Below are 27,005 nucleotides of genomic sequence, written 5' to 3'. Positions count from 1 at the left end.
GAGAGATTCAGATGGGTTCTGTGGTGGCGCGAGAGGGGGCTGATGCATAGAAAACGGGAGAGAGAGGAGATATCTGTACAGGGGCAGGAGTGGAGTGCGTGCGAACGAACGAGGACGGCCGTGCTCGCCTTTCGTCGGCGTTTTCGTATGAGTGCGTGAGTGAGTGCGTGCATGAGTGCGTCCTCACGGGCAGGTACTTTCGATTTCCAACGATTGGCGAGCCTTCGCCGGGTACGACGCTGCACCAGGAAGCGGACATGATAGTTACCATGGAGTGAAATAGTACGTGCACGGTACGTGGAGTTGTGCTGTTCATTCCTCTCGGGTGCTGTGCGCGTGTGCAAGTGTGAATGCGTGTGCGTTTCTCACGACAGGTGCCTTTGATTTTTTCCGATTACTCTTCGAGTAAAGTAAAGTCGACTCGGACGTCGAAACGTCGAATCGAATCGAGCGACGAGGAAAAAGCTGCATCTTCCGTTAATTGTTACGACTCGTCGGTGATACGACGTATTCGTCGAGAATATCGTTGCTCTCTAATTTTGGAGACACAAGGAAAGATGATCGTATAAATCATTGCCGGAGAAACGAAACGTGTCTTCTGTCAACCTCGTGCGCGTGAAAACGTGCATACATATGTGTCAAAGACATCGATTTTCCAACGAGCATACGCAGCTGGTGGTGGTTCCGATCGGTGGAAGGATTCGTACGAGCACGATGAACGCCGAGCGTTGTGCCTGAAACGAAAAAGGACATATTTTGACAGCGCGAGAATCGAAAGAGGCCGAGGGGACGTGTGGTGTCGCGTAGACTCGGGCGCGCGTTTGCGAACGCGCCCATCGCGCGTCCAACATGGCTACCACCAGCAACACGACGACAAGCGCCGGCGAAACGAACGGCAGTAACGTGCCACAGTGGAAAAGAGACTTGATTCAGCGTCGTCGGCAACAGAACAAGGTTCTCGCGAGTAACGGAGCCAGTGTGAAGCTATGTTCAGCGGTGATCGGCTCGTCGACAACAACGACGACGACAGGCGGGACATCGGAATCGGTGGTCGATCCGACCGGTAGTCAAGAACAGTGTATAGCCGGCAATGTGCCATCGAGATCGCGGACAACGAGCAGCGGAGAGGACAGTGTGAATATGGTTAACAGCTCGAGTGCTAACAGTGGTAGTGGTGGAAGCGCCATAGCTGGTGTCGTTGTATCATCTTCGCCGTTTTTCTCGAGAGGACCGGCGTGTGGCGCCATCATCAGCAGCGGAACGACCGCCGCCACCGACGTTGCCTCGACAGTCGCGTGCAACATGCGTCTCGAGGTGGATCTGTCGTTCTGCTCCGACTCGGAGGATGTTGCGAACGATACTCTAAGCAAATCGTCGACGGACATGGAACGAAAATCGGAACACGGTGACAGTTCGGAGATCGAGGATTCCAAACAAGACGGAAAAGGGGCCGATTTGTTGGCAGGCTGCGACGATCATCGCGCGTGTAGAACGAACAAAGTGGAGAGAGAGCTTCTCGCGGATTTATCGAAAATGAAAGCCGGTAAAATCGAAACGGAAATGGCGAGGAATCGCGCGTCGACCAGCGACGACGGAGAGAGCGACAGTTCGGAAGAACTGCAATACGGACCGGGAATCGTGAACAAACTCAAGAGCAAATACCTTAACCTTACACTGAAAGAGATGAACAAGAGTCGCGTGTCGGTGCAACGTTTCAGACGCGCCGCGAGTCTCGAGGATCTGCTAGACTGTGACGACGAACCGGGAGAGAAGAACGCGAGGAAGTACACGAAAAGGACGACTACCGGTGCGGCTACGAAAACCGACAGGTACAGAAACGCTTGCCGTGGTAACGAGTCGATGAAACGAGCCCGAAGCGTCGAAACTCTGATGAGGTACAACGGGACGGACGAAGTCGGCAGTACCCACGGTGTATCCGGTCGCGTGGTGACCAACGGTTTGAAGCAGGACCCGGTCAACGATCACATTATTCTGATCGATCGTAGCTCGGTGAAAATAGAGAGCCGATTGGGCGAGCTGGACAGGCCTAAACCCGTGAACAAGCCGAAAAGAATCAAACCGTTGCTGGCGGAAACGGAAAGGCCGCCGCCGGATCTAGTCAAGACCACGATGAGGATCTTCGAGGGGTCCGCGAAGAAGCTGAAACCGAAAGGCGAAGTGGCCGCGAAGGTGGCCACGTTCAAAACGATCAACGACACGTTCAAAGCCCAGGCGCAGAAAAAGGTAGGGCCGAAACCACCGATTCAACCTAAACCGTTCGTCAATGGGAATTCCAGAGCGCCACCAGGATCGCCGAAGAAAATCGTGTTGCCGCAGAAACCCACGGCCGAGCTGATCGAGAGCCAAGACGGCCAGGAGTATCACATCGACGGAGTGATTACGGATCCTATAGTGCAGTCGGTGTCGTCGGTGGTCAGCAAGTTCCAGCAAATCGAAAAGTCGCACTCCCCATCCCCGTCGCCCGAGCCATCCTACAAGTTGAAATTCTCGCCCGCGCCCAGTCCCGAGCCACAACCAAGTAAATTGAAATCCTCTCTGGAGATCAACGTCAAGTCACCGCCTGTAACGCCCGTTCTTTCCCCCAGAATTTCCTCGCCCAGGTTGCAGAGCCCCTCGTCCCCGATGAAGGACACGCTCAGGCAAAGTTCACCACGCGTTCACAGCCCTCCGTCCCCGATGAAGGATTTCGTCAGGCAGAATTCCAGCCCCGTGCACAAGCCACCGCCGAGTCCCAGCAGGGAGTTACTTAGACAGATGTCGGTGACCGAACCCTGTAAGATCACGCCGCGGTCGCAACTCGAGGAGAACGGGAATATCGTCAACGTCGAACAACATCCGAGGCAGCAGCAGCCTTCCGAGAGGATACAGCACAGTCCTGCGGATCAAGAGAAGCCCGAGGAGAACAAGCCACCGATCAACAATGCGAATCACAGCGACGACGAACTGGCGGAGGAGGTCGATGCCCCAAAGACGATATCGAAGACCGCACTGGAGAATATCGCGAAAACCGGCGTCACAATGCAGTTCAGTTTCAACGACAAACCGATCTCCAACAAGAGTTACTTGCCAGGATTCAAGCAGAATGGTCAAAAGCCAACGGACGAACGTCAAACGGATGCTCGGACCGAAACGAAGTCGTTGTCGCTGGAACCTCCTCGGGGCAAGTCGTTTTTGTCCGCGGGTTCCACGAACGTCGTAACGGATCAAGAGACGGTCTCGAGGCTGCAGGAGAGGTTAGAACTGGACAAGTGTGACAGGAAAATCGAGGACAATAAAGAGGATACGATGGATACCAAAGCAAACGTGGAAACCAAACCGATCGGTGCTATCTGCAGCCTGGGTCTGATCAAGTCTCCGACCAATACCTCGTATCCGCAAGGGAACGAGTTGAAAACGATAAGATGCCAAAAGGTCGAGTCTCCGCCCCAAAAACAAATCGGGATAATAAGACCGCTCGTGTCTACCAAGGCGCAGCATCCTCAGCAGAATCTGAGCAATCGGGAGTTGGAGAAAAATCTGATCAATCGAGTGAAAAGTATAGAACAACCTACCAAGGTTGTGGTTAGCCTAAAGAGCGCCGATGAGATTCAACCCGCGAAAAAGTCCGGCACGGGTGGCGCCGGTCTGTGGGAGACGAAGCCCTGGAACCAACAAAACAACACCATGGTGTTCAATTTCAGTAACCGGAAGGAAGTGCCGGATTATATCGAGAACGACGGACTTATTATCAAAAAGAAACGGGAGAAGCCAAAGGTGAGTCATCGCTACGACTACTTCCAATCTCGCTCGTTTCCCTCTCATTCTATCGCAGTTTCTCCAAATCGCGCCAATATTCGAAACTGTGTGTCTCGAAGGGTGAAATCGGGCAATCGTTCGTTTTCGATCGTAGTCGCGAACCGAGTTATTCAACGTTAGGGTCCTCTTGAGCGATATTTTTCTACTTAACCATATCGTTGTATATATAATCGGTGTATACAAGTACAAGTTGTAAATTGCGTAGTTCTTTTTTTCCAGTGTATAATTTTCCATCGAATGGAACGATTAATCAACCCGTGGTTCGATAGATAAAGTTAGTAAATTTATCTGTTTTACGATATGTTAGAACCGATAGCTCGTAGCTCGCGACAGGCAACGTCTCAATAAAGATATCAGTTTGATTACGCACGAGGTCCGAAACACTTTCTTAAACTAAAATAAAAGTTCGTCGGTTGCACAAGTTCATTAAAAGGAACGTTTCGAAAGGAAAATACCTTTCGAACGTACGATGCTCCTTTGCTCGAACGGTCTGAGATATGCCAATTGGAAACTGAAGAGTTCGTGATCGGATTGTAAATAGCTGGATATCGACACGGTTCAATGGTACCCTGTCACGGACCACTTTCTTTTCGTACGTGTGCGTATAATTGGAGCATTTCACTTTCTTTAATATGACTTACGTTAACAAAAGCGTTGCTGGCGTTGCGTTCGAGGCGTACGTGCTCTCGCGCCGCGGCACACGTAGAATTTTAAGTGACGTCTGAGCATTCGTGGCACGCGGTCACATTTAACCAGCTCGTACACGACATTTATTTGTTTTCCATTCCACAGCGTCGAGTAGAAGGATGTCGCGCATTCGACTCGCGGTAAACTTGTCTCACAGCTGATGCCATACCGAATCGAAACGGTAACGCGACTCTTCTGACAGATACGCGCTTCTTCTATTCGATCGTAATTCGACTCCTGACATCGAACTCGTCTGTCGTGGAGCTTTGAACTTTAAAGAACGTAGACCGTTAACCCGGCGACAAGGGTTTAATCCGGTGAAATCGAGCGTATTCGATGTTGCATCGAAAAGCTAGAAAATTAAGATCGCGATCGGCAAATTGAAGGTGGCGACGAGGCTGACTTTCTCGTATTAGATAACGCGGAAGCTCGATCGTCCGGTATACGAATCGCTCTACAATTTCTTTCAGCCGTTCTCGGTAATTTTCTAACGATCATCGCCTTGCAATTTATCACTGTTCCTGGAATTATCGACTTTTTGTTGCGTGATCTTCATCTACGAACATCTCGTCGAGAGACGTCCGTCTAATAGCTGTAACGGGATTTTCGCGAATCGACCTCCGGAAAAGAGGGAACAACCGCGCTGTCCTGATACACGGAAGGACCGTTTAACGAACGGGAAACTGGAGCGTGCATCCAGATCGCGAAATCATCGTCGAGCCATACGGAGCGAAGAACGCGATGGATTTTTGAACGTTTACCGCGATGCATCGAACGACACTCCTCGTGATACTTTCCATTCGATCGAGTCAAGCTCCGTCGTCCTTGGGTCGACCGAAAGGCCTTCTGGAGTCGCGAAGGTAGCGCGTTCTTTCGCGTAGCACGTGCATACGTGTCTTATTCCGTCTACGCTATTTCCGTAGAAAATATCTCTAGTCGTAAGTAGCTTTCTCACGGATTAAAAGTTGGATCTGCAGCTATCTATGGAAATTTCTGACGTTAGAACTCGAGAAGCCCCTGCTTGTCCCCGATACAATTAGATTATAATCTAAGGACAAAACGGCCTGCCTATCGATACCTGTGCGATCTTCGTGGCACGTTCGCGAAGCCTCTGTTACGCCTCTGCAAATTTATCTTTGTCGTAGCTGCGAGAGGAGGTGTACGATTACGCTTGTACTATGTTTACCTTCGGCAGTCAGGGAAAGGTAAAATTTCGCGGCGGTCTGCGTAATTCGATTGATGACATGTCGCGGATATCGGATTCCTTGTCTCACAACGTTAGCTCGGTTCGACGCTGCCGTATATACGCGTAGCGTGTGTCAGCGTAGATCAGCGGTTCCGAAGCTGCTACCGCTGGTTGCTGCTGCTGTTGCCGCCGCGGATATAACCTTTCCTCGTTGGTAATTAAACAGAAATTAAGTGGCTACGGATCTCGCGATAACGAAATTGCATAGACGTGCACGCTTCTCGGATATCGAGTTACGAAATCGAATGGGCGCCGGTAAACGATGTTAATCGATCGAATGTTTGTCCGGTACGTTTGATGCCGAAACAAAAAGGGCGACAAAAGTTCGACCGAAGTGGGAGGAGATTCTGGTTTAGGCTCGAATGTAGGCAGATCGGTCGAGATACGCGATAGTACTGCGTGCAACACTCGTCGGTCGCGTTAATTAACCTTCGACGACCTCGTAATAATTGCGCAAGCTCGAGCGGTGCACCTCGGCAACGCGTGTAACGCGTCACGATGCAGTCGGTTATAGCGAGCTTTAATAATTGGCCTAATTAATCGACGAAAATATTCACAATGGTTCGGGATCCGCGCACGTAACGAGGTAAAAGGCTCCCTTCACCGTGTGATGCGCCAACGGAATTAGGCCGTGGAACGATCCTCCGTTCGGAAGACCGTCTTCTCTGTTTCTTTTTTTCTTTTTTCTTTTTTTTTTTTTTTTTTAATCTACGACGCTGAAAGAAGAAGAGGAAACGCGGATAACGAATATTCGTGACCGATCGAGGTACGAAATGCGACGTTGCATCGACGATCGCGCGTTTTCTTCGTCGCCCGTTGCCAACGACTTTATAGCGAGAAACGACGGGAATGAAGCTAGAACCGGGATAGATGTAATTGAAAAAGGAAAAAAATAGGAAAATGAAATAGAATTGCTGAGTGTAGTCTCGTGGCATTCCTAGAGGTAGCCGACTGAAACGATGAGCGTTTCGTAATGCAGCCGGAAAGAAATTAATTGCAGAACAGAGCGTTACCAACTTGGTATTACGTGGACGGAAAGTATACACGTGGTTGTATTTTACACGCAACCGAACTGCCCCGCTATTTTAGGAAGAGCATTTTTCGATCCTCGATAAGCTACGATAAGTCTGCCAATAATAACGATAAGATTTGTATTCTCGCGAGTTCTTTCGACGTTACGCGAACAGAGCTTATCCAGAAGTATACGTTCGTAAATATTTCCACTTGGGCGCGATAGAGGATCCGTGTACATTTCGAATAACGCTGTTTCCCGTAACGGTAAAATCTTTCACAATCTTCCGAAAGTTTATCCCCGGTGAAAGCAGAAATTACGTGGCATTTCTGCGTCTTAATCGTGCCGTAGCAGCAACGGAAATCAAGAATTCCGCGTTGTCGTTGTCCGAGTTTCAACTCGGTGGGAGGCTCGAAAGCCTCTCGGCGTTGACTACGCTAATTACCGAGGAATGTGGATGTTAACTGATAAACCAAACTCGTTACGAGACCAGTTATGCTCGTTTTCCTTCGCGCATATTATTATTACGTTACAATAGCCGGCCGATACATTAGTTTTGTCACCATAAACGTACGATTAGCAGGCATTCGTCTTGTCCGTGCAACAACCCGCAGGGAAATACAACCGATGATTACGCGCTATTACATAACCGTTAAATACGTTCCTTTGCTTTCTATGTTATTACTGTTATCACGAATCCATTATGCGTTAAATGCTCTACCGACCGATGTAACGTTGCACGCGTAATATTCGGAAAGGAAAATCAGTTTCGACGAAACGCGCGCGACCACGTTTTGCCTATCTTTCGTTATAAAAAAAAGAGTTAAAGATCTTCGAAACGTGTCAGACTGTCTTCTGTTTCTTTAATTTCTTCTAGAAACAGAGCCTGCACGCTCTGCGGTGTGTCCTCCGTTTCAACGGAAGTACTACGATCGAAGTAGCATGTTTCGTGTTCCATTGAATTCCGATCGATTTATCGTTGAATGTCGTACAACGCTCGACAAGTTGTCATCGAAGAAAGATAAACACACGGCTACAGTTGTTCTTGTATAAATACAATCCTTGCTCGGATACTTAGACGATTTAGGATATATCTGGATGAATCAGGCAGCTATTTATTTTGTCTTATCGACTGATAATTAAGAGGAGACAAGAACGTTATTGAATACCACCGATGCGTCAAATGCTGTTTCATCGATCGTATTTTTTTCAAAATTACCATCGATAAGGGATTGGGCGTGTTGGAAGGGAAGGGAAGGCAATACGATTCGATCGAGAAGCTTCGATGATTTTGCGTAGCTCGTGCTATCGCTGGTATATACTCGCGAGATCGCAGGAGAGAAAGGAAACGCGCATCGTATCGTTCGAAGAACCACTGTTGGCTCGTTTCGTCGACAGGTTTACCGTATTGCATGCAAGTACGGTAATCGAGTTTACGCCTGGAGAAGGTATCCTTGACCTTCTTTCTTTCGATAACTATCACCGATAGCCTGTTATTCGCACCTCGTCTTCAAGTTCGGCTTGCCGTTTTATCCTGCTAATCCGCGATCGCATTTTCAATTCGTCCAACTTGATGATACTTTCTAGATTCTCGTAGTCTTACCGTTGCTTGTAAACACACAGCACCTAGCAATGTTATCGCGTTAGACGTTGTCATCGATGATCGTTGATCGAGAGGATAGTTTAGCCACGAACGGATTCGAATAGCGAGATTCGGTTGTCTCGAGAATTCGATGGAGACGTTTCTTTTCGCTCCTTTCGAGGAGAGGGGGACGAATTCGCAGTTCGTCTCGATCGGTCGGCGGTCACGGGAGGTCGTAGTTGCTGGAAGAAATTGCCAGGTAGAAGTTGGATAGCCGATCAGCCAACTGAGAAATGGCAGCGGCATCGTGGCTGGTGACATTCCATACCACGCTATGGGAATTCTCGTATATGGCCGTCCTAGAGGGACGCGAGACTGTACGTACCGCTTCAGCGAGTGAAGCTGGCTAGGCCCGTTATCGCGTTTCAGACTCGCTCCTCAGGCAGACCTTCTAAGGAACATTGCGCTCTAACGATCGTGTCGCAACTGAATCAGCCTCTAAGATTTTTGGTATGTAGGCCACGCGACAATAGCTTCTCTTTCCTTCGCGTTATCTGCTCTTCCGCCCGCGGCGAACAATGCATTCTTGCATAATCGATGCTCGGAATCGTGTCATCGTGATCGTTGAAAATTCGACCGGCTCTCTGCTCGGAGTTTTGTAATTCCTAGTGGGAAGCTCCGATCCACCGATTCATCGTCGGTCGTACGATCACGATTCGTACTCTGTAATTTTCAACGCGTGACTTTGACCGGTCGGAGAACGTTTCCAGAACTGGTGGAGAACCGGTTGGTCGGTACGAGCGATACCATCGATGCGCTATCGATTTATCGTTTCGTTAATTCCGGTGATCTATACGTTGAACAAACGTTATTATTGCGTCGCCGATTGTTCGCCGCGTGGATATTAAACCGTAAAATGACTGTATAACTCTGTCGGTAATCTCCGAGCTGACGCGAATTTTTCGCGATTGAAAGCTGGCTCGCGATGCGACGCACGGGCGGCGTCCTCTCCGATTTATTAAAAGTCCATTTGCGAAATTAATCGCGGCACCCGGAGCTAAAAGGCGATCATGGGAGGATTAACGAGGCAACGTTAACGAACTTTTCTCCGTTTACTGGTACGGTTCGAATGAGCCAGCTGTTGCATTCCTTAACCCCATTACGATTCACGTTTTTATCATCGCGGCGACGCAGTAAATAAGCGGCGATGGCTTGCGTGGCCAGTCTTCGGTTATTCCGGACGATCCAAGAGATTTATCGGCCGTTCCCTCGGTGGACAAATTCAAACTCGAGAGGATCGATTTACCGAGATGTACCCGCTACGTGTTTGTTTCTCGTGCGCTTTTTCCAGCTCTCTTAATTGGTCCGTTGGATAAATAAAGCCAAAGATAAAGTAGCCGAATGCCATCACCGACACGCTTATACCGCACGATGGAATTTTTTCAATTTACGTCGTGAACGCGCGCCGATCGTCCGTTTTCTTCTTTCTAACGAAATTCGGTGTGCCTGACCTCGTTTGGCCTTGACCAACGATCTCTGGAGAAACTCGAGTGGTAACGCGAGCGGACAGCTGGTCGTGGATCGAATTTGCATTTGCATGCAAGCCTCGAACGTTGTACGGTTCGTTCGACCCTCTCGCCCTGCTTCTCCGGTTACGTAATGGATCCAGTTTTTGGCAAAAACGCGTCTCTATCAACGAACAGGAAGATATTCGTTTTAAGAGCCTAATAAATACCAGGACGCTTACGGTAGTCAAAGATAAAAACTGTACAGCGACCAATTAAAATCGTATCGCCGGGTTGTATATCACCTTCGGTGACTTTAACGATCTTCGACTAGCGTTAGAAACGAAAAAGTCTATGGCCGGTATTTTAGACCCGAAATCGACTTGACGTTTTTTTTATCCCTCGGTGTATCTGTATAACTCGATCCATTACAGAGTAGAATCTACGATATCAGCGACGCGAAAATGGCAAACGCGTAAATGGAAATTGCGGAGAGGTTATGGCAAACGACCTCCATGGATTAATCTCGACGCTGTATGAATCATGCCGTCGGAACTGTGCGAGCTCCAATTTAGAAACTCGACGCGACGCCACGATCCACCGACGAGTCATATCGCTGTTTCCGTGAAAAACCGGCGACGAGGCAGCGTTTCGATTTTTCGCAGTGTCGCGAAATCGCGGCTGATTCATAGGATTTCGAGTCAGCAGCGGCGACCACGACTAAACGGAGAACGTTCCGGGCGACGAATAAATTTGTCGAATCCGCGAATAGACGGAGAACAAGACTGGGCGTGGTTTCTCTTGCATAATTTCGCTGTCCTACGTCCCACGGGACGGCGGCCGTTCAAATCGACGGCGAAGCGAAGAAACGCGACGACTGCCGAGGGTAGAACAAAGGGGAGAAAGTTTCTACTTTGAGGAACTGGTATCGAAGATAAAATCGGTTTTCTACGCCCGTCGCGACTTATATTGTTCCGAGTTAGCGCGAGTCGCGACGAATTTCGCGTGACGAGACGAATCCACGAACGACTGAATTTCGTCGAGAATTCACATGCAACGAATGTGACGAAACGTGCATCCGTTACGCGTGTCATCGTGTAATTTGCCACGTGATAACGTATCGTACACTTATCATCGTGGACTTCCTTTTTAATAGAAACATAAAATCGTAAGTTTCTGACGTTGCGAGAATTTATACGAAATTGGCTATGTTTCCGTACTGCAGAGGGGAACGCGAAGTTTTTTCCGACGAACTTAGATAGCAAATCTTTATAGTCCTCGGTTTAATAGAATCATCGTTAACGCACGCGCCTAATAAAGTCAAATAAAGCGAAATTAACATGACATTAATTATTCTCGTGCAATCGTGTCCGTGTAGAGAGATTACAATTTCATACATATGTATGTAGATAGCTGCATTGTTTGAGCTAGATTGTTAAACTCGTTGCTTAGAGACCACGAGTGTGTGACGTCTGCAAAGCTGGCCGTGGTTCTCGCCAGGAAACGAGCTCGTTAAACGTCGGGTAGAGCTGACGAAAAAAAAGTAGCTACGCGTATTACAGCGATCGTATCTTCTCTGTCTTTTTCTTTTCTTATTTTTATTATTATTTTTTTTTAATAATAGTAATCGTCTTTGCTGTATCTATATAGGGAGGTCAAACGCAAACCTTCGAAATCGAATATGCTATTGACACGAGGTTTACTTTCGAGACACCCCATACATCCGGTTCTCCGCCTTTTTTGACTCTTCTACGTGGTTCGAACACGACAAAGGGTTAACTTATGCGGGCTTGCACCTCCGTGAACGCAGGTGTATTCGAAGAGAGGTTGTTCCTATACGATCGTTAGGACAGTGTCTTGGACTCTCGGAGGGTTCAAGGTCTAAGCAGTACAGGCGATACCCCGATACGCTTGGAATAATGGAAAGAAACGTCCTGGGAATTTCTCATGAAGTCAGCCACCTCATCTTTAGGTTCATTGTCGTTCCTTCCTTCCCCTATCTTTCGTATTTTCCCTTAAAAACTACCTTTTTATCCTTGGAAATCCTTTCGATACAGTCGGTTGAGCCATACTGCACGCTTGGTTTACCATATCTTAGTTCCAATTAATATGCCAACTCGAGCGAACGCGTTTGACCATCGACAGCGTCGGATTAAAAATCGTCCATATGGTCGGCAGTCGGTAGATCTCGTAAATTAGAAATGTTGTCGGTACACGAAATAAACCAAGATCGGTCTAAACGTTTATTCTATTTACTGGATTAGTCCAAGTTAATTCGCCTACTTGGTTCGTTATTGAGCGAGAATGCGCGATAAACGCAGCCAGAACGACGTTTTTCTCACGACGTGTTATCGCGTGCAATCACTTGCGTAATATAGCCGACACAACAAAGAGATACCAACCGCGCCACGGAAGCAACGGAAATATTGAGTTACTTTCTTCTCACGGCAGCATCAATGAACGTTCATTATCGTACGGACGATAACGCCACGGATCGATTAATTTCGCTCGCGCTTTATTACACATCCAAACGTAAGTTGTCTGTCTGGATGGAAGAGATACGCGCGAGGTTGTAAAACAAGCGAAGCTTGAAAGTGCACGAGTTTAAATAGTCGAAGCAGGAATTCGATTCGATCTACGAACGACGTTTAGAAACTTGATTCGATGGGCGCTTCTACTTTGGGTTTTCTTCAAAGATAGATCGCTGATATTTATGCAAATGCAAATTTCTATCAACACGAATAAAGAGATACGGTTCAAAAATGATATCGAACAATATTATAACAAATACTTTATTTTAGATATTGTGTACGCACTGCAGATCGTTACGCGTCTAAATTTCTCGTGAATTCGCAATTTACCGACGAGGCTACGTTTGTCCGACCGCAGCTAGATCAATCGACGTACCTACTTAACGTTTTAATTTATAACCTTGTCGTATCTCTTTCACCAGGAACGCAGGTTCGTAATTGAAATAATCTGAACGCCATAGCTTTTGAAACGGCAAACCAGATTGGATCGCACAGCGACGACTCTGTGTCTTCCATCCGGTGATCGATGATCCACCGCGATCCGTGATCGATATCTTTTCGTTCCAGTGCATCCGCGGCACGTTATATTCAAATCCAGATAGATATTGCGTTACGCGGCCCCGATTTCTGCTCGTCCGTAATGTGGCTTCGCGTTATGATCCGTGACCGCATTTTTTCTTAGATCTCGCCGTTCAACCCGAATTCTTTCGGTCGGGCGGAGAGAGAGAGAGAGAGAGTGGGAAACGGAAAAGAACGAACGAAAGAAATTGTCGCGAACAGGAAAGAATCACTTTCGAAAGATCCGAGGTCGGAACTGGACCGGAAATCGACACATCGTTTCGTTTCGCGCGCGATTATTTCTTCTCTGGCGTACGGATCCAGAGATTCGTGGCAACTCGTACGAGAAATTGCTCGTACGTACGTGTCGTCTCGTTGTCGAAGAACGCGATTCCGTTCTATCGATCGTTCAACGAAACGATAGAGCGACGTACTCCGTGAATCGCGCAGATTTTGTCACGCGTTTGGGATTAAACGCGTCATCGCGAGAGATACGCGCGGAAACAGTCGCGTGTTCGTATCTTTATGTTCGTGTCGGTAGATAAAGAGACAGCCGTGTGCGAAAAAGTAGTGGAACTCGAAATAGTAGGACAGACGGACGATGGTGCGTGTCAAAGACGCGTTCGTGTCGCTTTTCGTTCGACTCGGTTTCCAAATCGACAGGATGTTCATTCACGAAATAATTGAAAGGCGGCGGATGTCGATGAATAACGCGCGGTCGAGACGCGTGTCGTCCCGTGCGAGCGTATCCGACATCGAGGGCTCGAGGGAAGCGTATCGAGGAAGTTACGACGCTTGTAGTCGTCTCTGCGTTAATCTACGGCACACTCGATCTCGCCTCGACATCTCGCCTCGACATCTCGATACTCTTTCGATATTTGCGCGTCGAGTGTTCTTCGAGACGCTTTAAACAGTCTTTCTTATTTTTCGAGACACCTGGCGCTGTTTGTTCAGCGAGCGAACACGTTTGCATCGCGCACGCAAATTGCAGCCAAGCGAGCACGTGGGCGCGTCTCGCGCGCCAACGTGCATATAGACGATCGCGAAATCCACTTTGGCCGTAACAGACTGTGGACAGCCGGTTTCGAAACGGGCTTTGCGTCGATATACGCGGAAATTTTTTAAGGAAAGTCGATACTCGTAGCCGGAGGTGATTTTTCGTGGCTCGACGAAGCAACGATCGGAGGTGAGAAACGCGAGGCAGCGCGTTTCCTCGGAACTCGGTCGACGAGACTCGAAAGTCACCTCGCCGGATTCCACGCATCACGTTCCGATTTCGAGAGCTCACTCCTCTTTTTTGCTGGGCCCGCAGGTCGGCGACGGTGGCATCATAGTGTTGGACACCACGTTAGACGCGTCGACGACCGACGACGCCGAATGGGAACTCGCCGGTGGTCCACCTTCGCCCTGCGACGTGTCTTTCTTCAACGATAACGTCCTCATCAACGGTCGCAGCAATCTCTCGAGGACACCGCGAAATCACAAGGTAAGCAAAACGCGTGGTTGAGTATTTTCGACCAGTTTTCTGACTCGCGAGAGTCCTCAAATGATCAAATGTTCATGCATTTGTGGAAAATTTAAGTCTGTGGAAACGTACGTCTAAAGTACGTCAAGTAACCCTTCGTTTAATTTCTTTAATAATATCGCATGAGAATCCGCGATCTAATAATAACAACGTTGACTAAAAACACGAAAAGGCAATGACGCAAAAAGCTCGGAATAATCTGTTTGTTGATCTGCGACGAGCGTGTATTACAAGATCGAGCGTTATCTGATGCGCGATAATTTGGGTTAAGTTCGAAAACTATACGAAAGCCTGTTAAACACAAGGATGTCGCGTTTACCGATACGTTCTATTACTTTTGCTCCTTTTTTTTTTCTCTTCGAAAGATAAGTTAACATCTGGTTATCGGACGAAAAGGCACGCTATCTAATCTAATCAACTGCAGCTTTATAGTTGGGATCGCGCGGCGGGAGCTGGTTTAAGTGAAAAAGCAAGCGACGCAATACTGTAACCAAGGCCCTTGGCTCGCCGTGGGAATGCGCTTTCCCTCCTGAGAGAGATTGTAAAATATTCAAGGACAAACCGCACCGAGCCTTTCGTCTCTTCTCTCCCTTCGTTCGGTCCCTTCTTTATTTCCTGTTCCCTCAACCCGAATTTTTAATGCATTTTTCGTCCCTGCCTGAAAACAAGCGTACCGAAATTACGTTACGTCTCTCGGTCGAAAATCATAAGACGCCGCGGTATCGTTGTATATTAAACCGGATGAAAATCAAAAGACGTTATTTGCGTTGTGTCACTGATAAACTTATTACAGCTTGCATGCTAGATCCAGCAACCGTTCGTCATCCTGATAGCTTATCTTTGTATATGTATATATGTATATCGATTTGCAAGGTAGTTATGCAGAGTCATGTTTGATTCTATACAATTTAGGATTTACACGCTGAACGTTTCCTTTTATCGCGTCATTCTTTCAGTCACAGTCGTATCTGTCGAGCGTCGTGACAAGATACGAAAAAAACTTTTTCGCTCCACGATCCTACCTTTTCCAGATATGCAGGTACTTTAGATTTTTATACTCGCGAAGGTTCAACGAACTACTCGCCAAAGCGAAAACTTACCGATCAACGAGTTTCGGTAGAACAAGTATCCCCGGTACCCGAAGGCTCGTTCTAGCTCGAAAGCGGATTAAACGATACTCTCCTTTCGAACTATAGATAATCGTTCTAAATAATTAATGTGCTATAACATTGTACAGGCGCGTCATTAATTTTCACGGCCCAGCTTCTCCCGGCGAGTTGCCATTAAAGATGAAATTGCTCTTGTACAGTTTCGACGATCGATTCGTCTCTGGTTAATCGACTGCGATTACGACGTCTTATCCCATGGAATTCTACGTTTCGACACCACGTGACTCATCGTGGTATTTGCGAATCTCCGGGGAAGCAGTCTGCCGGTCTGTTCCTCTTACGATGCCAAGCATATGCTGCTGCAGGCCGAAACGGCGGATCCGCGTCGCCGTGTCGACCGTTTAAAGTAGATCCAAAGTAAACGTAAAAGCACAGAAACCGAGTAGCACAGAAATCGTAGATTGTTTTCGTCTTGTTGTCGGTGTCGATAATTATTAGCACGTTAAAAGATGGAAACGCGTCGATGGACGACTTTCTCACGGGCTCGAGTACACGCGGAGTCCCGTGACGATCCGTAGTAGGTAGCCTACCTGTTACCAGCGTCGATTTGCAAAGTAAAAGTAGTAGCCGATGCACGAACCGGCAATGATTTTCGAGCAGCGACTCGTCCAAGGAGTTAATCTACCGTGCCTCGTGGGAATGCGGCGAAACACGCGCAAATTCCGTTTCATGGTCGTCGCGAAACCGAGCAGCACGATATGTCTTTCACGAGGCACAAGCACGCGTTGCTTTCGGATTCGGCGGAAATCTTTGTTTGTTTTACGCAACAGGCGACGGTGTCTAAAAGTCAAAGGCGAGGAACGATTCGCGTTTTTCTTTTGTTCGATCGGTTTACGGGCGAAACGACGGAGAAGCGATGATCGTGATTCTCTGGAAATTGAACCTTACGCAACGTGTTTTCTATCGATCTGAGTCAATAATGATGCATCGATGCTTGAGTCACCGTCGAGTAAATCGATTTCACGGAGCTCCGCCTAAGTTTCAATTTTGGTATCCAATTAACGTTGCACAGGCAGTAACCTTTAATAACGGATTACGTAACGAGCGTTATGAAAAATCAAAACCGGTAAAAGAGGCAATTTGCATATTGGAAAGTTGGATTGGCGGATGGGGGTAGGCGGATTTTGGAGAAACCGGTGCGCAATATTTCATTGTAAAAGCGATCGAAACGAAACGACTCGAGTGCCGCTTCGTCACGCTTATTGTCCAGCGATCGATCTTTCGGGTCGCGTCTCGAGAAAACCGATATCTCCTGAATCGATTGTTCGCCGATGCATCGTATTTTCTTTCTCGGATTTATTCCGCCGTCCGTCGAGCGTATCGGATCGATAGAAACTGCGAACAAGCTATTATACGACGTGGAATTCCATTGTGGCCTGAGTTATCGGCGAATAATTCTTCTCGAGTAGAAAATGCGGGCGTTGTTCCTCGCTCGACGAGGCGTCGTCCAAGCTACCAGCTAATTCCTACTTCGAACCACGCTGCCAAGTCTATAAAGAGAGTTTAGGCTCGTACGAAATTGAATTCGATAGGATAACGGGATGATTAAGGACAAAGTTGCGCGAACTGCTGGCGAATCGGACGGTACGTCGGCGGTCGGAGGTTTCACAGTTAGCTCGGCTTAAATACCATTACCTTAAAACGGCGCTGACCGAAAGCAAAGCCGCGTACCTACCCATAAAAGTAAGTATCACGTAAAGTTTATCTTCGCGACGCGAAAGCGTTTCCGCGCACTCGAAACGTGTTAGCTTAGAAATCGCGACTAGTCACGGAGAACGCGTACGGCGATTGCTTCTATGCTATATTTTAATTTTATTGGACGTACAGGAATTTTAACGGTGAAAAATTACACGGCTGAAAACAGCGGCGCGAGATGACGCGTTGCGCAACCCTGTTTGCATGCCGTGTTAGAAAAATTCTTCAAATTACCCGATGGCTAGCTCGTTGCTTCGCTACGTAACCCGCAGCATTTTTGCGCAAATTCTCGCCTGTTACGCTCGTCGTTTCGTTACTGCAACCTGATCCAAATAGCGAAACGCGTCGATGGTATTTTCCAAACGCGTTTCAGAAGACACGCGTATAATTCCCGGAACGAAGGTTTTCGTCGGAACGAGCGAGACGAACACGGCACGTACTGCATCAAAGTGCAGGAGAAAATTGCTTGATTTTCCGACTCGGTGCACTGAAAAAGCACGCGAAAGGAGGAACTTTCGAGCGCGAAATTGTCGTCCTCGTCTGACAAACACCGGCGGTCGTCGCAGCACGCTGCTGCAGATAATTTGTTCTTTACGATCCACTTTGCCTCCGGCCGCGTATCGTACAGTTTCACCTCGCAAACAATCGGTTTTATTACCGATACTAGCCACGTACGGAGTCGTTCGACGATAAAGCACACGCGGCATGTGTCGGCGTGCGTGCACGTCGCTCGATAGGGAAATAGGTGAAACAAAGAGGAGGCTCGTGCGAAATTCACTGACCCTGTTCCCGGTCGAATATTTCAGCACCGTTGGAAATTTCTCTCCTGAAATCGAAGACGCGCGAACAATAACGCAACCGTAGCAACCGCGGGAATACAGTTCTCTTGTTTCCCGTAACGTACAGCGATACACAAATATTTGGCGTCTCGTAAAAATTCAACATACATACGTTGACAAGAATTATCAAATCGAGCGTTGGCTAAAATCAGCCACATTTAACGTACTTACGTTTGCTAGGAAAAGTATAACGAGGTCGTAAATCGAAGAGCGCTTTGAATCTCAAGCTGCGAATTATTTTCGAATCGATACGTTCGCCGTACGAAAAACAGCCAGTTGCCTGTTTCTAGAATCCGTTCTTTTCTTTCGCATCATACGTTATAATCATTTCAAATCGTTTCGAGCATCGAAACGCATAAACTTCACCGCCTGACCGATTTTATAGCCTCGTTGTATCTCTTTCACTAACAGTATTTGCGTATTTGCTACAAGAAGAATCTAACGTATCCATACGTTGATAGTAGGCAAGTAGTAGGCACAATTCGAGTATCGACGTAACGTTCGAGAGGAACGTTCGAACTATTTTCAAAGAAACATATCGACGAATCTTAAGACACGTTCCGATGCCTACCATCGAATTGACGAACGAATTATATACCAATTAATTAACCGTTTAATACATTGAGACGTTGATCAAAGGAATATCATCGCTTGATTCTTAATGGAGTGGTAAGTGGTTCCGCGAGAATCCGCGATCAACATCACCGTTGCTCGTGCTTCTTTTATTTAATAGCGATCCGTGAAAGGTAATGACCGGCGCTCCGGTGTAAAGCCATTACGCGTGCAGTATCTGATAATGCGAATAATCGCGAGCGCGATTGATGGCACATTCGCGCACGCTTCAGGGCTGCGGTCTTTGTACCGCGCGACAAGCGACATCGACCATTCGACCGATGGACGTCGATTCCTCGCAGCCATCTATCTTCCGCGTGAAATCCTGCTTACGACTACGATTAATGGCGTGTTAAACGAAACAGGGAGTTTTCAAACACTTAGTTGTGTCTCCACGGTTATCTAAATTACAGCTAAACGCGATATTTTAAAATTTCACGCTGATAACGCCGCTTATCAACGCGATTACGGAATCGTCGCGATACAAACAACGTGTGCATGAAAATTGGTCGAAGGCGTAAACGTCTACGACGGGCAAACAAACGCGTTAAAGATCGCTTCGGCGAACAATTAACAAAATTCTCGGAAGCTGTACCGCGATAACGGATCGTTACGACGATGGCAGAATCATGTTGCATAATCGACTCGAATAAAACGCAAATGACATCGGTTCCAAATAATCGCGACGTTCGCGAACGATGCGACGTCGTAACCGAGCACCTTTATTCGCTGAATCGGCTAGCCTGCGATTCTCTTCGCGGACTCGTCGCCGATTTGTTAACGATTCGTCAGCGATTTTGCAACGTTCGTCGTCCTTGATTAAAAGGTAGGTCAACGATTTGAAAACTTTGTTTACGCGATTTCTTCGCTTATATCGAACAGATCGTTACGCCATTGTTTTATCGTCGAATTTCATAAGTTCGAGTTCGATCGGTGTTGTCACGTCCAACGACAGGTGATTTACGTCCGACGATAATATTTCAAAAAGCGAAGAATATCTTTGCGAAGCAACGTCTGCCTATTGTATGCATATTTTGGTTATTTAACGCTCTAGCGTCATCGTGGTCGTCGACCCTATGGTGCCGTCACCTCCCGCAACAATTGCGAAATCATACCATTCTAGAGAAAATTGCACGACCGGTAATTCTCCTCGGCTTTGATTGTAATACAGTTGCGAGCGTTTCAACGCCGCAGCCGCTGGAAAATATACGAAAATCAATTGTAATTCGTGGGCTGGACGAAGCGCGGCGGGATTTTTTTCTACTTCGCTTGCTACCGCGCAGGAACGTTGTTCCGGATCGGTAGCAGGGAGAAAAAAGGTGAATTTGAATTTCTAATTTTACCACGTTGCGGAAAACCCGACGGGTAATTGCGTTTACGGACCGTTAGTATCTTGTCGAAAAGAGCTGCGTACAGGGCATTCCATCTTCCGCGTTCAACTTGGCTAACCTCGTGAGAAAAAAGATTATTTCGAGTATCGAAGTTTTTATCGTTGTAAGGCGCGTTTCTCCTAGCCGTTTGTCTCTACGAGCTTCTGAGATACGTTTTTTCGTTCGGTCGTCGTAATATGCTTCGCATGGTTAACATCGATGCGAGTAAGGTGTTTCTCGTTCAAGACGTCGCTCGAAGACGATTTCAATCCAAGGCTGTTTTAGTTTATCCGAAAACGATCTAAAACGATTTGCAAAAATGAAAATTGTACCGTCGCAGTACGAACAACTGCGCTCGCCAAAGATCTCTTCGATGCTGTAAGAAACAACAAAAATGTTTGTGACATTGGCTGGTCGATCGAGACTCTCTGTACGCTAATAAATTCAGCCGGTGTTGCCTCGTAAATACACCATCGCTTTGTAAGTTCTTTTCGAGGAATGCACCCCGCGTGCATCGCCATTGAATAGGTCGCTCGGCGCGTATGCAAATGAAGAAATAATGTAAACACTCGTAGACGCGGGCAATTTGCTTCTAACGTGCTCGTGGGACCGTGCATGCGAACGTGTATGTGACCGTTTATACGGTAACGGTATTCGAAACGATCCATTCGATCGACGCCGAATACCGGTGTAAATAATCTTCGAAAAATTCACGCGAATCGCTCGTCGTGCATAACGTTAATCGCGACGAATAACTTTGGATCTCGTTATCGATGGGTATCGATTATCGCAAAATTTAACCCTTTCAGGACTGACGAGCAACGAGTTCGCAAAGAGTAAAAATTACATTTAGAATATGCATGAAAGTTCACGTTATCGTATCATTGGATTTATCGAAAGAAAAATTCGTTTCGAACCAGTTGAGATCATATTTAAAGGATCTCTACGAAAAGTCGAAGCCTGTGGTTCAGCGCGGTTTGACGCTACGGAGTTGAACGTTCGAACAGCGATCGCTTAAACGGAGAATCAAAGAACAATTGGCTGTTTGTCCGCTTTTCGAATGCGCGATACCTCATGGGCCGTTTAATCTTGTCAGCGCGAGAAAGATCACAGGTTTTGCCAGACATAACGGATACGTACGCGTCTAGTTTTTACCGCGTGCAACATGCTTTATGCGTCCATTTGACGCGGTCGTGCGGTGAGATACGCGGGTGTTCACGGGAACGGGGCGTCACGACGATAAATTCCTCGATGCTTTTATGTTGCCTGCCGTGCACGACCTGGCCAAAGCGACGCGGAGAAAAGACTTTACAAGTCCGCGTCTCCCCTTTGAGTTTCACTGGTCGACCTATCCTAGGGTTCGCGCCGCGTTAAACTTTATGTCTCCCTCGCGTTTGCAAATTATCCCCGAACGATCGCCTATCCCCCAGGTTAAGCGCTACGTCCGTGAAACTTGCGCGAATAATTTATCGCGCGCCATTACGACTTCGTCGACTCATTTTCTCGAATTAGTCCCGCATGGTTCACCGTTGCAGCGTCGGACATTGTTTCGACTGCGAATAATCTTGAAATAAAATTTAGAGCGAACTACGTTGCTATCCGCGAAGCGACGCGACACGGCATTTCAAAGGCATTACGAAGCGACGCGGCGCGGCGCATGTGGGACGTAAAATGTAACGCATAATACGTAAAAGTCCGCCTGGCTTCCTCTTTCTATTGTCCGCCGCGATAAACGGTTTCCTTTCTCGAGGACGATAAGAGGCGCATTGTTTCTCCGGCTGTGGTCGAAAGTAGCGATGGCTTGTCCGCGACATTGTAGACGCACTTTTTCTACGACCGATTCCTTCCTCCGGAGAGTCGTTGCCATCGAAGTCGAAAAATTCTTCGAGGTTCCCGAGCTTGTCGTGGAGGAACGAATGTGCAACGCGAACACGATCTCTAAACGAGGCGGTTTTCCTCTCTTTATCGATCGTAAAGATGCGAAGCAGAAACCAAACGACTCGTTATCGAAATTCCTATTTGTCCGTTTCTTAAGGAGACCTCAGAAAAACGCGAATCTGTCTCTCGAAATCACGCGACATTGTACATTGTTTCTACGCGTTTAGAAACGCGTTTCGCGCGCCTCGGTTTCGTCCGTGAATTTCTCCTCCCAAACGTTCGCCAACGGTTATACGTGCAAGGTTTAAACGGATATTCACCGGCAGCGTGCTCTCGAGGATGATTTTATGGTCGAGAAAGCACACGCGCGACGCAACAAAAGGTTTGCGCTCTTTCGAGGGTAGTTCGGTTCGCCGTTTTCTTCCTAAAAATCAATATACCGGCGACCAATGAGCGCGAGCCTCCGATGGCTCCCATGTATCTCGGTTCGAGGAACGATTTGACGCTCGTTGCACGCGAAACACGCTCGTCCCTGCCAGCCAAACGTCCAGGGTGTAACTTTCCATCTTGATATTTGCCTTTTGCCAATGACGCTCGTGTTCTGTTTATCGACATAGTGTCGCGATTTTCGCGCCAAGAAGAAAACCTTTTCTTCGCGTTCGCTGCGATAGTCGCTTCTGCTTAGGCGTACGTGCACGGATTCTAAACGTTCCAGTCGTTCGTTCAAAGTCGTTTCAAGTTGTTTCGCCGAAAGAAACTTTATTACGGAAAAAATTACGCTCGAGAACAAACGCTTATTAAACTCGAGCGATATTTTCTTTCGAACGAGTCGATAGATGCTCGAACAAGAGACTCTGCTAACCAGTCGATAGGCTGTTATACCGGCTGGAAACAGGTGATTATACGATGCAAGTTCTTCTGATCGCTGTCGATGACCCGAGACGGATGGCAGTTCGTAATTAACTGGCACCATTAATTAACTAGGACGTTCCGGACGTCGCTGACCTTGATCGGCCAGAGTGCTCTTTTCAAACAGTTCGTCGACGAGTGGATTAAAAATTTGCTCGTAAAGCATGCGCGTGCGATCCTATCGAACGTTCTTTCATTGGGAAACGATATACGCGAAAGGATAACGCGTCTACGCTTTGTTTGGTGCGTGCCGGAAACTCGTTCGAAGGCATTCGCCATTGTCGCCGCTCTTCTCAACGATCTCCTTCCTTTGTTCGTGAAACGGCGAACCAGCGTTCTCTGCTGTTGTGTCCGAAACAGTTTCGCGGCTTTGAAAATTCCGTACACGCAGTTAACCAGCGAGTAGTCATCCTCTGCTCGAAATAATCGCAGATACTGTTACCAGTTCGGCAAGTCCAAAGACCAAGGATTTATTTGCTCCCGCGATCTAGTAGCGCTATCGTCGCGGACACAAGCGTCACTATGAAACGAACTGATCGATGCCCGTCCCACGAACATTCAAAAGAGAAGGTTCTCTCCACTTTTTTTTCAGTAAACAAGGTTATGATAGTCTGCTGGCACGTCGAAGGTCCTCGTGGACCGAAATATCGGATGCACGATGAACGGCGAGCTCCAACGACTCTCTAGAAAAAGAATTGCTTTCTCTTTTGACGATCGCGTTCGTGGACAAGAAACGGACGAGGAGGCGATGTCCTCGCTCGCAGTCGAAAAAGCATCGAGTGTGACGGGTTACTGTTATTCCAGGCTGTGTGCCGTTGTTTGTTCTTCCCGTGTCTTATTTGTAACCGGCAAAAGACACGGTCCTTTCCGCGTCGTGTAACCGTCTGATTCGCAATAATCGCGTGGTATCGATATATTTCGATCGTTGCAAGAGACCTTTGTTTCGTCAAATGGTTGAATTCGGTGCATTTCCGTTAGACGCGAAACTTCTCTATCGAACAGCTTGCCAATTCGATGTGCTATCGAACTGACCGATATATTGCGTTTTGTTTCAGCATCGAATACAATTTGATGATACGGCTACCCGTACCTTCGAATATCCGAGCGAGGCGTCGATGCTAGAGGGTGAGAGCAGCGTGGATGGCGAAACTTCCGGTTCCGTCGAGCAATCAACTCTGATCAGCGGTAAAACGTCCTCGACCAATTCGACGACCAACATGCCGACCCTACTCGGTAATTTTAATCGTTGTTTCTCGTTACCACGAACCAGCTTCGCGATCAGACTACTTTTTTTTTTCTTTACTTTTACTTAGGAAAGAACGTAGCTTTTATCGAGTACATTCGTTCCTTCACTAACAACGTATCTCGTTCTTTTCGGTTTTTTCCAGAGGCGACGTTCATACACCACGTTATGTCTCCCGTGAACCGCTGCAGACAATTGCAATTCCTTTTGAATGTCGACCCCGTAAAAGAGTCTCTAGTATAAATTAGTTCCATAGTTTCTAGAAACGCTTCACTTTCCCTACACCGACTTTTTCACTTAGTGACAGTTTTTCCTTATTTTTGTTGAAAAAACTTTCCGTGTCTTTCTCGTCGCTATATCACTTTCTGAACATTTCGTTAGTCCCTCGCTCTGTATACGTCGTACACGTTTCTCTCGTCCAACTCGCCTAGATCGCGTAGCGTGCTGAAAGCTAGTGCTTGTTCCCCGCAGGTGGTGGTGGTGGCCTTGCCAGTTACACTCCTAGCAAAGTGGACTTGACGTCCGAAGGGTTCGAGCTGGGCGTGACCAGAGCCGTATCCTCGAGCTTGCTGGCAACATCGACATCGTCGTCGACGCCGACAACCACCGCGTCGAGCCAAGCGGACAACGAAACCGAAGTGGATTACCTGAAACCGGCTCAAGACGGGGGCGCGTGGGGCTCAGAAACGACCGGTGATCTCCTCTACTGACGCGACCGAAAAACTCGAAGATCAGAGAAAGACGCGTGAAGCGGGAAACTCGCTAAAAAGCTCAAAGGAGAGCTCTCTCTCCTTGGAAGAGAGTGCAGGCGATCCCAAAATTCCGACTACTCAGAAGACTAATGGCAAAGTATTTTTCTTTCCTTTTTTCGTAGGCAGAGTCGCGGAAACAGTCTTTTATAAGAAGGAAGTAAACAAGTCGTTACGAACAAAGAAGAGAAGCATGTCGAGAGTTCCTTCGAACGTTTCAACGTGACGATTGCTCGCCCTATGAGTATAAGCAGAACTGCAACTTTTCGAGAAACGCATCACCCGACGCGTTCGCGGTCCGAGCGAGCGTTACGTGTGTTACGTAGATAGTTCGCTGTCGTAAGAACTGCGCGCAATACTTTTTCCCGACATAGGGTACGAATCAAAAGCAGGAAAGGGGAGTAAATATTCGTTCGCGAACGCGTCGAAGAAGAGGCAATCCTTTTCTTAGGTAATTAAGCGAAAAGACGGTATCATTCCAAGTATATGCATTTCTTTGTATTATTACGATAACGAAGTGAACAGACTTTTCCTAAGTGACGCGTAACTATAACTGCCAAGATACGTCAGTGCATTTCTTTTTTCGATAGCACCTAAAACGGAGAGCCCAGTGATCGGTGAGAAAAAGAAAGAAAGAAAGAAAGAAAAAAAAACGAGCATATCACCTTTTTGGTACATTTTTATAACAAACGAAGAGAAGTCGACGATGGAACTGAACATTTTGTAACCTTTTTGAGATTACTTTAATGCTGAACCCTTCAACGTTCAAGCTGCCAGTCAAAGGCCAGAGTTGTATGCAGGATTTTTAGAAAAGAAAAAGACAAAAACAATTAAACGCAATAAGAAAGAATCGTTGCAGAAAAAAAGAAAACATTGGAACACCGGAGTTTAGATTTTTGTAAAAGTTTTAGCCAAAGTAGAATGTAAGTCTACTTGATATACTTAATAATATGTATATGTACAATAAGCGAAAGTTTTGGTCCAGGAATAACATTGCAATTGTAAATTCCGAGAAATTCATTATTTATACCAAATGTATGATAGATCATACAGATATCCTTTACGAATGCTCAAGATAAGACGATAGATGTATACACGATATTTGTTTTGTTGAGTTTGTTTCACTTTTCGTTTCTTACATTTAGACGTGGACCAAGCAAAAAGAAAAAAAAGAAAAGAAAAAAACTAATAATCAATAAGAAAGATACGAGGGAAAATATCGATTTGTTGATGAATACGAGCGTTAATTTTAAGCGAATCAAATTTTGTACATATTAAATTATTATCGATCTCAAAGTTTCGCAAAGTTTGTACACGGAACAATTAAATTGCTTTGAGATCGACTTATTACGTGTGCTTTTCTGTTTTTCTTTTTTGTTGTCCGTATTATGTTTGAAGTGGTTACACGAACGTCGAGAAATTAAAAATGTTATGTTGAATCGCGTAAATGTTCGAAGTATGATTGCGGCAGTATGATTAACTTTCTACTAAGATTTAATCGCGTGATCGCGGACTGATTCAAGGGTAAACGTGCGATACGATGATAATAATTACCGATAACGATGCATTTATACACCGAAACAACAACTGTGTTCCAGTTTTCGTCGCTGTATTTAGTAGACGCTAGTATTCTCATACTATTTTTATTTGATTTCACGTTATCGTTTGATCGATGCTTGATGGGTCTGTGTCACAGCGTTGCATTTTACACTGTGATATTTTTCTTACTTTCTCTAATAACGACATATAATAATTGCTTCCGAATATTTTAAGGAACCAGAACCGTGTCGACCGCTCAGTTTGTATTTTCGCAGTATGTACTACGTATCGGAGTGAGCGAGATTACGATGGACGAAACATTCCAAATTCTAATAGCACGCGTTTTTGCGTTTAACCCAATCGGTCGATTGATTGCGAATCGATGTCGGTAATCTCGCTGCTCCGGTCGAGGGAACTCCGTATTATTTCTGTAAATTATTGCTGTACAGTATGGAGAGGCATCGTCGTTCAAGTAAAGGATTAAAAAGAAGGAAATAGTATTATCCTAAGATTATTCTTATTGTTCTTCTTATGATTATG

At 46.8% G+C, this 27,005-nt stretch overlaps 2 protein-coding genes across 3 annotated transcripts in view; one reads left to right on the top strand and one right to left on the bottom strand.

The window, feature by feature from the left end:
- The window catches only part of LOC126865239 (nose resistant to fluoxetine protein 6-like), a 221,502-nt gene that overhangs the window by 175,909 nt on the left and 18,588 nt on the right, over window positions 1-27,005 (bottom strand). The window lies entirely within an intron of this gene.
- On the top strand, window positions 100-25,745 carry LOC126865232 (uncharacterized). Of its 2 annotated transcripts, none has more exons than XM_050617527.1 (4): window positions 100-3,774; window positions 14,250-14,423; window positions 23,990-24,167; window positions 24,649-25,745. In XM_050617527.1, the coding sequence occupies exons 1-4, from the start codon at window positions 850-852 to the stop codon at window positions 24,885-24,887; spliced, it is 3,516 nt and encodes a 1,171-aa protein (XP_050473484.1). In that variant the 5' UTR covers window positions 100-849; the 3' UTR covers window positions 24,888-25,745. The 2 variants fall into 2 exon arrangements, with proteins under 2 accessions (XP_050473484.1, XP_050473486.1); XM_050617529.1 differs by lacking the exon at window positions 24,649-25,745 and adding an exon at window positions 24,323-24,642.

This window comes from Bombus huntii, chromosome 4 (assembly GCF_024542735.1).
Source record: "Bombus huntii isolate Logan2020A chromosome 4, iyBomHunt1.1, whole genome shotgun sequence".
NCBI classification, from domain to species: Eukaryota; Metazoa; Arthropoda; class Insecta; order Hymenoptera; family Apidae; genus Bombus; species Bombus huntii.
The sequence above is the reverse complement of the archived record's forward strand: the minus strand, read 5'-3'. Positions and strand labels throughout refer to the sequence as shown.

Coding starts and splice junctions, on each gene's coding strand:
- LOC126865232 (XM_050617527.1), top strand. CDS start 850: ATGGCTACCACCAGCAACACGACGACAAGCGCCGGCGAAACGAACGGC. Junction 3,775..14,249: donor AGAAACGGGAGAAGCCAAAG/GTGAGTCATCGC, acceptor CTGGGCCCGCAG/GTCGGCGACGGTGGCATCAT. Junction 14,424..23,989: donor GGACACCGCGAAATCACAAG/GTAAGCAAAACG, acceptor GTTTTGTTTCAG/CATCGAATACAATTTGATGA.